This window comes from Cyphomyrmex costatus, unplaced genomic scaffold (assembly GCF_001594065.2).
Source record: "Cyphomyrmex costatus isolate MS0001 unplaced genomic scaffold, Ccosl1.0 scaffold332, whole genome shotgun sequence".
Taxonomy (NCBI): domain Eukaryota; kingdom Metazoa; phylum Arthropoda; class Insecta; order Hymenoptera; family Formicidae; genus Cyphomyrmex; species Cyphomyrmex costatus.
The window spans coordinates 657706-668714 of record NW_017277473.1 but is presented as its reverse complement, the minus strand read 5'-3'; the positions used below and the strand labels follow the sequence as shown (position 1 = coordinate 668714).

The following is an 11009-nucleotide window of genomic DNA, read 5'->3' as shown; positions in this document are numbered from 1 at the left end:
TATATATATATATATATATATATTGTCGAAATGGATGGGCTCTTATATCGACTACAATTAGAAACTAGAAATCGTGATATTACATGTAACTTGTAAGAAAGACTATTTATTGCTATCTTCATGTGAAATTTTTTTATCCTTTTTCAGGACGTGGCGATTTCGTCGGGGGGATAGACAACGAAGCCTTGGATTTTTCGCAGTTGGAGGACTTTATCAACAGTGACAGTGAACAACCTGCGACGTGAGTTCAAAGAATATTAACTTTGCACATTTCATTGTTCATTTTCATTTCCATTTTGAGCTAACTGTAAAAAACAAGAAAACCTACCGATTAGTCAAGAAACTTGATCTCCGACGTTGAATCGTTCGGCCTGGTGACGAAGTTTCAACCACATTTGGAAGCCATGGTTAACGCCTACAATGCGCGTGTTCGTCACACGTCCGTAATGCGTGTCGCCAGCGTAATGATCGCAAAACTCGAATTGTTGTTTCTCAGAATGCTAAATGCCAATTTATCAATGTACATTAATAAATCTGTTAAAGTTGCATTAATAAATCTTCTCGATCAAACATGGCGAAGCACTGTTTCTCATCCATGTTACATAAAAATATTGATATTTGATTACATCAAAATCTGGAAACGCTTTTCTTGCTGTTTTGATTCATCAACAAATTTGGAGAATTTTGAAATTAAAATTACAAAATATTCTAAAAATATATATGTGTAATGCGAACTGCACAATTCTGCGGGCGTGACGTTTTCGACGTTCATATAGGCGCCTTCTCAAATTATGATAATTAACGAATTCAGATAATACGCTTCTGCCAGCAGCACGAGCACGCGTTTCCTGCGAACGACACGATGTATCAGGCTAAATTTCTAAATTGCTCTATCTAGACACTATGCTTGAATACATATTCAAGCTACTTTGTCACCACATCACGACGATTATCACAGAAATTGTTACTGTTGACAATATTTAAATTTTATTAATTCAAACTGCCTTCCATGACATATTGTAATAACTTTCTTTGCATATTTAGCAGTGCATAGAGAACGAATAATTTAGAAAAAAAGTATACCTATATTTTTTCTGCTTCATTGCTAGTATAAATAATATGCGTGAAATTATTTGTATAAACGGTAAAATTTTTTTAATTCTACGTAGTAAAACAAACAAAAGTTTGAAATACAATTGTCACATATAAATTTTCATGTCAAAAATTAAACGGCTGAAAAATTGTATGTACATAATCAATTGAAGAGCGTAAGAAATTTTTTAAGTCTATAAAGAAGCTAATACTGCAACAGTATTATAAATCGCGATATATCCGAATTATATAATTTAAATTAAAAAAAAAAGAAGTAAAATTTAAATTAAAAAATGTGTAAGTATACGTATATATTAAACACACGTCGTTAATCAGTGAACGTCGATGCAATATACGCTGACCTTGATAATTGCCACATAGACATATCGATATGTACAAATTTATCATATTGTTTCAAAAATTATTTCTTGAAGTCCTTTTGACTTCATGTATAATAAAATTTCAAATCAGCGATTTTTATATTTTATACTAATGATATCTCTATAACTATGTTATTCCCAATCAGATCAAGAATTTCAGAATAACCAATTTGTTTGATAATAGATAGTGGTATGAGTAAATCAATTATTAATTACAGAGAGAGTGTATATGATGCGTATACACACATATATATATTATATGTTTATATATATATACAAGCGTAATAGGTAACTCTTATCGCCATCAAATATCGTTTTCTTTTATTGTATCTCTTTATTTGTAATTTCTCAAATGCAGAATAAGAAGTTTAAATCGTTGGTGCTTTAAATAAATAACAATAACACGCGCGAGTTTGTTATGGCTGGTTTTCAGCCTCCCATTTGGCTTCGGGCACGAAAACATCTTATTCCAGACCTGACCGCGCATATTGACGTAATCGCGTACACCAGGAAACGCATCCAGCCATTCTTTATACGCACACAATCGTACGTACGCGTATGTATACTCAGTCCGCAGACAGATATTCAGGCAGATAACAACCGCAGAGGTGTAATGATATAATGACAGAGGCAGACGGAACGGAATTGATGGAATCACAGCGTGCACACTGCGTTAACCCTGCTAATTCGACTTCCAGCACTCGTCTTCCATTAAAAGACTCTCGGGATCATCGCACAACGACCGGATTAAGCGAGAAAAAGAATGAGAAAATTTTATTCTTGTCCAAGCTACCCGTATGCTGTTTATTCAATAATAGTAAATTCTAACTTGCCAATTTGGTACAACTTTAAAATATTTAACACTTTTTATATTTATGTATTCAAATTTTTTTTTTTATCGTCTAGGAACAGATCCTACTTTATTTTAGATTTTTCAAATTATTTAATTATTAATTTCCGCGCGCTTGCTTTTTTTTCTCTTTATTATTTATTACTCTTGTGTTTCTGTACGTATTTCGAAGTGTACACGGGTATGCATCGTGATCAATACGCAATAGATATGTTATTTAAAAGAAAAAACGTTAGTTAGATAAGCAGAGAAAATTCATAGTAGCGATTCAAACGCGAAATAATTTTATATAGAATTGGTTAGAGAAAGGGATACGCTGTGTTGAAATATATATTTATTAAATATATATTTCGATTCTATAGTTGCATTAATTACGAAACAATATGAAATAACGCGCGAGATATCACGATTAAAATCATATGTAACAAGAGATAATAATAAATAGACAATGATAGGCATAATTTATATTTAAAGAATTTACCATTCAATTGACAATATAATTACAGCAGCTTATGCAATAAGAAGGAACAGGTATTTTACATGATTTTTTTTAACACGACTGATAGAGATTGCGGATTGTTATCGAACAATTCCTGGTTATCATATTTTAATCAAGAATTCGTGGAAAATTTACAGATGATGCGTAGATTGTCGTCGCGAATCTTCCTTACTTCAATAGAAACTGTATAACATTATCGGTACCATGTAATTAAACTCTCACAAATTCTGCGAGTTGAGAAAACTCAATGCGAGATGCAGCGCGAAGCATCATTTACCGCTGTACACCGAACTGTGATTCAGACGATAACGATATCTCGTGTTTTGCAAATCCAACGTGCAGTCGCGGTCTCGGCATGCATAGCTCTTGAAAGATCAATAAAAAAGGTGTTGACGTAGCGCACATACCGACTTCTATCAAAATGTTTTCTGCATATTTACACACATATCAGGTATATTTAAATAGTCTAAATATACAGATAGCAAATACAGTACGACTCTAGAAGTAACGAAACAAAAGAAAGTAGAATAGGGGCTAAATTGGATGAAAAAACGTGCCGTTTTATGTTTAGATATTTCGCGGACACCCTTGCCCACAATGAAAATGGAGGTGGAACGGTACCCCACGGTGGCCGAATCGAGGCACCCACGTCGCAGCCGGTCGCTCAACAGCAACCACCGCGACTACCTTCGCCGCAGATGACGCAGGCTCATCCAGTTTCGATAGCGTGTGCTTCCGGTACCACGACAGTACCCAACAACAACGGCTACAAAGATCCGCAGGCGTATGTTCATCCGTAAGTGATCCAACTCTGAAAAATAAAACTAACGATAAAACAACTGTGATTTCATCACGTTTATGAGGGCCGAAATATAATCTCTATCGTTTATGCACAAAAATCGGCATAAACTCTATCTTTCTGTATATCAGCCACGAAATGAGAGATTAAATTCGATGAAATTCCACTGGTTTTACAATTCTATTGTAGTTTTTAAATAATAAAGATTTTAGAATGTACACTGAATATTAAACGCGTGATTTCTATAGAGTTTTTCTCTATAGAAAAACGACATATCTCGCTCGTAACGATTTAATGATTCGATGAAATTCTGGAACATCGCTTTCCAGACACGCGCTACCGGAAAGTCCACCGGATAGCGGAAGTGAACCACCGTACTCACCGCCGGGACATAATGACACTCAACACGTACATTCGCCACGTGAGTTTAAATACGCTTGCGTAAGAACATTTTACGAGACCATTATAAAGAAATCTACAGTTGCCTATAATTACAGATCAAAAAGCAGCTTTGCAAGAAATACTTTTGCATCATCAGAATAATCAGTACCCTCCTAATTTGCTACCACCTTCTCCGAGAACATTGCCTGCGACAACAACGGATCCTCTATTGTTAACACCGGTTCTGACATCACATCTTACATCGGGAACGACGAATCTTCCGACGCAAACCCAGATAGGTCCTCCTTTGGTGCCTTTATCGCATGAACATAGTCCTACTGGCATTAACACATTATACTCCTCTTTGCAATCGGCGCCAAAGAAGAGAAAACTCAGTCAAGATGGCCTTATCCATGTCAAACAGGTGCTTTTGCGTTTTATTCGTAATTTTGATTGTTCCTTTTTTTATTTGGATTATCATTTGCAATTGTTATTTTTCAGGAACCCGAACTGGGTACTGTGGAACACAGTTGCAGCAGTAGCAGCGCAGTGCTGGACAGCGACGAAGTCGCTGACAACAATTACATCGATGCAAGTTATCAATGTATTCGGTTCCATGCTTTTCAGCAAACATCTTGGCACGTTCTTTGCGATCATAATCTCAAAGAATTACCAGTACCACATTACAGAGTAGATGCCGATAAAGGATTTAATTTTAGCAATTCGGACGATGCATTTGTTTGTCAGAAGAAGAACCATTTTCAGGTATTGCGGAATTAAAAACATAATTTTTCTGAATCTAAATATATCAATATATATATATATATATATATATATATGTGTTGTCAAAATTATATATATAAACTTTTACTTTTAAATAACAATCTTTACAATTGTTATATTTTTAGATAACATGCCACGCGCAGCTTCAAGGTGAGGCCGTATTTGTAAGGACTGGTGAAGGTCTAAAAAAGATAAGTGGTTTTCAATTACATTTCTACGGAGTTAAAGTGGAATCTCCGTCGCAAACGATCAGAGTCGAACAAAGTCAAAGCGATAGAAGCAAGAAACCATTCCATCCTGTAACGTGAGTTTATGCGTCAATGCTCTATATATAAATCAATAATTAGATACAATTGGATTATGTTGTAGATATTTGTGTTACAGAGTCGAATTAGGCGGCGAACGTGTTACAAAAGTAACGGTTGGTCGCTTACACTTTAGTGAAACTACGAGCAATAATATGCGTAAGAAGGGAAAACCAAATCCGGATCAGAGGTATTTCCATTTGGTTGTTGGATTACACGCTCATACTGCAGACCAAGCCAGTTATCAAGTAGTGGCTCACGCATCCGAACGTATAATTGTCAGAGTATGTAAAATCATTGATGGAATTGTTCTAGAACCGAAATTGATTGTCATACATTGCATTATAGGCGAGTAATCCAGGACAGTTTGAATCAGAAGGTACTGGTGTGGGTGCTGAAGGTGGGTGGCAGAGAGGAGCAGCTCCGGATAGTGTATATCATGCTGGCAGAGTTGGAATTAATACGGATAGACCGGATGAGGCTCTTGTTGTACATGGCAATATGAAGGTACGCGACTTTTTTATTTATACATAATTATATATTTAATGTCACTGAGAGTTAAATTAAATATAATGTTAGATGATTTAATTGCGCGTAATAATACATCGTTAAATTTGTCACATAGGTAACCGGTCATATCGTTCAACCCAGCGACGTGAGAGCGAAACAAAGCGTTCAAGAAGTGGATACACGTGAACAATTACGGAACGTACAACAATTACGCGTTGTTCGTTATCGATACGCTCCAGAATTCGCACAACATTCGGGTCTGGATATTAAACAGGAAGATACCGGTGTCATAGCACAAGAGGTTCAGCAAATTCTACCGGAAGCGGTGCTGCCGGCAGGAGATATAGTTCTGCCAAATGGTCAGAGAATTGAAAATTTCTTAGTAGTAAATAAAGAGAGAATATTTATGGAGAATGTTGGTGCCGTCAAGGAATTATGCAAGGTAAAAATTGTTCGTCAGTTCTTCAAACAGTGTTATACATATATAAGACATTTAGTTTTTTATCTAATTATATAATCGATTTATTACAGGTGACGGACAGTCTAGAAACGAGAATAGATCAATTAGAAAGAATAAATAAACGACTAGCAAAATTGAAAAGAGGTGATAGTCTAAAAAGTTCCATCAGCACAGTATCTAGTATATCAGGCAATAAATATTCATCATCTATCAATAATAAGTCATCTTTGCACGGAAAGACAAAAAGGCTTGAAAGGGAGGAAGAACTTCTTTGCAGTAATAAATTTATTCAAATTATTATTGTTATACTTATTCTCATCATGGCATTTTGGTAATTATATTTTTTTATAATAGCTTCAGCTCTATTTTAATCTGATTTTGTTTTTTTCTCGAACATTTAACTAATTGATATTGTTATTTTCAGCCTCGTTGCAATGGCAACATTATATTTCTTAGAATATCAAAAACGCAGTACCGTCGAGTGGTCTACCATGGCAAGCAATGGAATGTTGGCTATTGGTCCGGCTCATCCACCAACAATGTCTACCACTTCTAATTATGATCATCGATATAATTCGTTATTACATAGCACATTATCTCCGTTCTATACTAAGCAAGGATCATATACAAGGGAATTAGATGGAGGATTATCTGTTAAAAGTAATTCTCTTACCACACCACCTCCGCACACAAAACAACAATTATACTCTCAGGAAATAACATGGTATCCGATGAGCCATCCGGGTCCCCAACCTAAACATGAAAAAAATAAGTCAGTAAAATATTAATTTTTTTTAATGATGTTATGAAAGAAAATATTTTAGTGTACACGGAATCATTAAAAATATTACATTAATAATATATTTTAGTGAATTTCCGGGAAATTGGCTTAGTAGAAATGGTGCAGGTGCTGTCCCAAGCAATGTAGATGAGAACGACCAAGGCTCAGATATAGATTCTTCATCTGCTAATAAAGGTCCAATTCCTTTAGGAAGACCCGAGGAGTGTCCCGCACATTTTACTGAACTCGAAAGTCCATGTCAGGTACTGAAGAACTTATTGATATTACTCATTCAAATGTTATTGATGTATATGTATCTGTGTATATATATATATATATACTTATAGGTACACAATACATCTCTAATATTTATTAAATAAAATATGAACACAATGTTTACATTTTAGATATATTGTTGCACAGCTGAGATTCATCAGTTAGAAGATCCCCAACCTGATCATCCACCAGAGAAAAAGTCCATTTGTAAGTTTCATATCTGCTTTTTTGAGTTCATTAAAGTATAATGTCACGAATTATTTATGTTTTATACAATTCAAAATGTAATATTATATGAATTATATAAACTTTATTTTATTATTTTTAGCAGATCATTTGGAACAGCCATTAAGTATGCCACACGAAGAGAAACGAAAATTAAGTAAGGGTTTCCAAAATGGTATTAGCCCATCTGATCCTAGTACTCAAACTCTTGTAAAAGAGGTATAGATTTTTTTCTTAAATCATTATTACATTAGATAATAAAAAACAAATATATAATTAAACATGTATACATATCTTATAGACCAATTACAAGTATTTACATAAACGAACAAGACGAGAAACTGGTGGTGGAGATTGGGGAGAAGTCGCTAGCAACGCCGCAGGATCATTACCACCAGAACCTAGACCACAATTATTTGTAGTAGCAAAAAATTTTAACACGTCTTTAGATCAAAGATATTGCTCTCCATCGTCACCAGATACACCCAATAATATTAGCTGCATTGTACCTTTATCAAAACATATGCCAGATACGCATTTAACATTACATTTTGTGTAAGTGACCGCATATGTGTATGCTTTATGAACATGTGTATTTAATTTTGATAATATATATTATAATCGATTTTTCTTTGTAGCGGTATGCCATGGTATTGGCAAATCGTACAGCAGTGCCCCTTTTCACCAAACTCTGGTATAGACGAAACAATTGTGTGTGGCTGGAGCTATACTATGCAGCAACAATCTCAGTATATCGAAAATAACAATCAACCGGGTGATCAATCTTTTTCTCTTGATGTCGCTCATTACCTTAGAAAAACTTTAAAGTTCCGAATACCTACGATGCAACCTCAAGAGGTAATTATTTCGTTGCCAAGGTCAATAATTTATGATATAAATTTTACAAAATATTTATTATTGTAAAATATAGTAGAGTGAAAACATTACAATATGTTTGAAATTTTTAATGCATCTAACATCGGATAACATGGTTTAATTATCATATTATTTTATTACAGAATATTTGCAAGAGTAAACATGATGTCGACTATTTGGAATTTACATTGCATTTTTATCGAGACTGCGAAGAACAATGAATATTCTCTCCTTGTACAGCACAATTTATAAGAAACTTGATATGGTTTTAGTTATCTAACAAAAGTTAGATTTCTCCACTCTATATGAAGCCTTTGTGCCTTTTTAACCTGTCCTCTGCTTTTCATAGTTTACTCTTGTATTTTATATATCACATTGTATTGCAGTACATAGTATATTATTTACTAATAAATTAAACATAAAGTATACATAATTTTCAATTACAATTAATGTAACATATATCATTGTGCAGGAAATTTCTTTAAGTAGTGTATAAACAATACATACATACTTATATAGACATACACACACACACACATATACACACACACAAAATTATCTTATTATTCACTTATAAGAGTTGGCAATAATAATAAGCGAAGAAATAAGTAGTGGTTGATGGGTGCACCAATTCTTATTATATCTATAAATTTGTGTTGTCACAGCATATAAATATATATTTTTTGTATTGTTTTAATACTTTCAAGTCCAATTAATTATTAACAAATCAAATGCAAAATATTAAATAGATATAAAATATGAGATGAAGAAATATGTGCTATAACGTACTACAAAATGTATATATATGTACTAGTGTGTAAATCAGTTTTATAATTTTATACCCATCAACATGCTACATCTTCTAATTTATTGATAGTTTCTTATACGAAACTTATACTCAAGATCAATTGTAAACATGTATTTCTACACATAACAAATATCTTTTACGTAGTACACATTTTAATTTTTGATACTGATTTACAGATAACTCGTTGTATAAAACGTATTATATGAAACTATTAATTGCTAACGATGTTTTAGATATTCATGAAGTTGAATAAGCTTATTATCAAAATATTGTATCACATGAAAGCATCATAGTGTTTAAATTGTAAATAGTTTATATATCTACTATATAATTAATTTCATTTCACAATTATGTACAAATATTGACTATTTAATGTTATAATATGTTATATAATATTGTTATTCAAATAAGGAAACAGTTTATCGTTGGTTTTAATAATAAGTTATTTTTTAGAGTCTCTTATTCACAAAGAATGACGAAAATCACCAAGGCAACTAAATGTTTTAATATTATAGTTTGCTATACTATTTGTTTATTAAATGATATTATAGAATTGTGCGAGTTCCTAAAAATATTGTACAGTAAATATTTAATAGAGTCATTTACATGCACATATTCTGTCACACTTGTGTTAAAAATGATAGAAATACACATATGAATAGTTTAATAAAAGAAAATTCATTAGGAAACATTATTCCTAATTAACGCGTGCTAATTTTAATTTTATGTAATAGAATAAAATATCCAGATTTTTAATTTTTGTCTAATATAGCAACATAAAAACGTATACTTTCATTATTAAAATGTAACTCGTACAATGTTGTCAAAAACATGAGCAATCTGTAAGTAATTTATAAATATATATATATATAAACATCCTTGCCGTCCATGTGTATTCTGGCGAAAAGCAGTTTATACAGAAACTTTATAATTTATCGATTGATTATCTGTACTATATACTCAGAGCTCAGTGCACAAACTTGTGATGTATCGTAGAGAAACTAAAATTTGGATAATTATTAGTATATATTACTATCCATATATATATGTATATGTATGTATATTATATATATATATATATATACACATATATGCATATATATAAATTGTATAAACTACACTTTTACTTGTACAGTAATATACATTTAACTATAATTGATATAACAGTAATATAGTGTTGCTAAATAATATCTGCAAATTTTATTTATTAATTCAATTTATGTTGTTACAATACGTAAAATCTTTCTTTTGAAATTTATTCTTTTAGATAATTGTCTTACAGGGTATATCTTAACGTTTACACATGATAAAAAAAGTAAATTGTGGTAATATGTAGAAAAAATTCTTATTATATGTGACATAAGAAACCTGTATTTTCAGTCTGCACACGTGTGTTAATATATTTTGAATTTTTCTTTATGTCTAATATTTCTTTTATTGTTATTTATATAATGTCATTATTGTGCATTAATTTTGATGAAAATTGTTAATCTATTATAATTTTTTTATCTAATTATAATTTTTTAATGTACGTGAAGCTACAATATAATATTATAAAGCATTATAGATATAGATGTATTATATAGATAATTATATATAGAAATAAGAAGTATCTCATACATTATAAGCAAAAATATTTTTAAGTCTTCACTTGCGTATTCTGTGAGTAATAAATTTATATTCATAATTATATTGTGATTTATTAATTTATTTGATAATATATAGGATGTCCAATTTTAACTTATTACACCAATAAATTGTTTTACTTTTTATTCTAGAAAAAAATATTTTAAACAAAAGTGGAAAGAGAAAGGTATATTTTAATCACTTTCTTTTTTAGATAAAAAAAATAATATAGGTCAAAAGATAATTTTTGTCTAAAACATTTTTTTCTAAAATAAAAAATAAAAGTTTTTGTGGATAATAAATTAAAATGAGACTCTGTGAATATATATTCTACATATTTATACATACATATATTATA

General features: G+C 31.6%; 1 protein-coding gene across 1 annotated transcript in view; it reads left to right on the top strand.

Annotated features, from left to right (window-relative positions):
• The window catches only part of LOC108775992 (myelin regulatory factor), a 24181-nt gene extending 15727 nt beyond the window's left edge, over positions 1 to 8454 (top strand). Inside the window, exons 2-18 of the mRNA XM_018542479.1 lie at positions 148 to 241; positions 3393 to 3617; positions 3950 to 4041; positions 4118 to 4425; positions 4503 to 4766; positions 4910 to 5088; positions 5169 to 5373; positions 5438 to 5596; positions 5715 to 6041; positions 6131 to 6390; positions 6484 to 6831; positions 6929 to 7103; positions 7248 to 7323; positions 7445 to 7560; positions 7643 to 7896; positions 7980 to 8199; positions 8361 to 8454. Of these exons, the coding sequence (XP_018397981.1) occupies positions 148 to 241; positions 3393 to 3617; positions 3950 to 4041; positions 4118 to 4425; positions 4503 to 4766; positions 4910 to 5088; positions 5169 to 5373; positions 5438 to 5596; positions 5715 to 6041; positions 6131 to 6390; positions 6484 to 6831; positions 6929 to 7103; positions 7248 to 7323; positions 7445 to 7560; positions 7643 to 7896; positions 7980 to 8199; positions 8361 to 8438 (3380 nt within the window). The 3' untranslated portion in view covers positions 8439 to 8454. The remainder of the gene's footprint in view (positions 1 to 147; positions 242 to 3392; positions 3618 to 3949; positions 4042 to 4117; positions 4426 to 4502; positions 4767 to 4909; positions 5089 to 5168; positions 5374 to 5437; positions 5597 to 5714; positions 6042 to 6130; positions 6391 to 6483; positions 6832 to 6928; positions 7104 to 7247; positions 7324 to 7444; positions 7561 to 7642; positions 7897 to 7979; positions 8200 to 8360) is intronic.
• The last annotated feature ends 2555 nt before the right edge of the window (positions 8455 to 11009 follow it).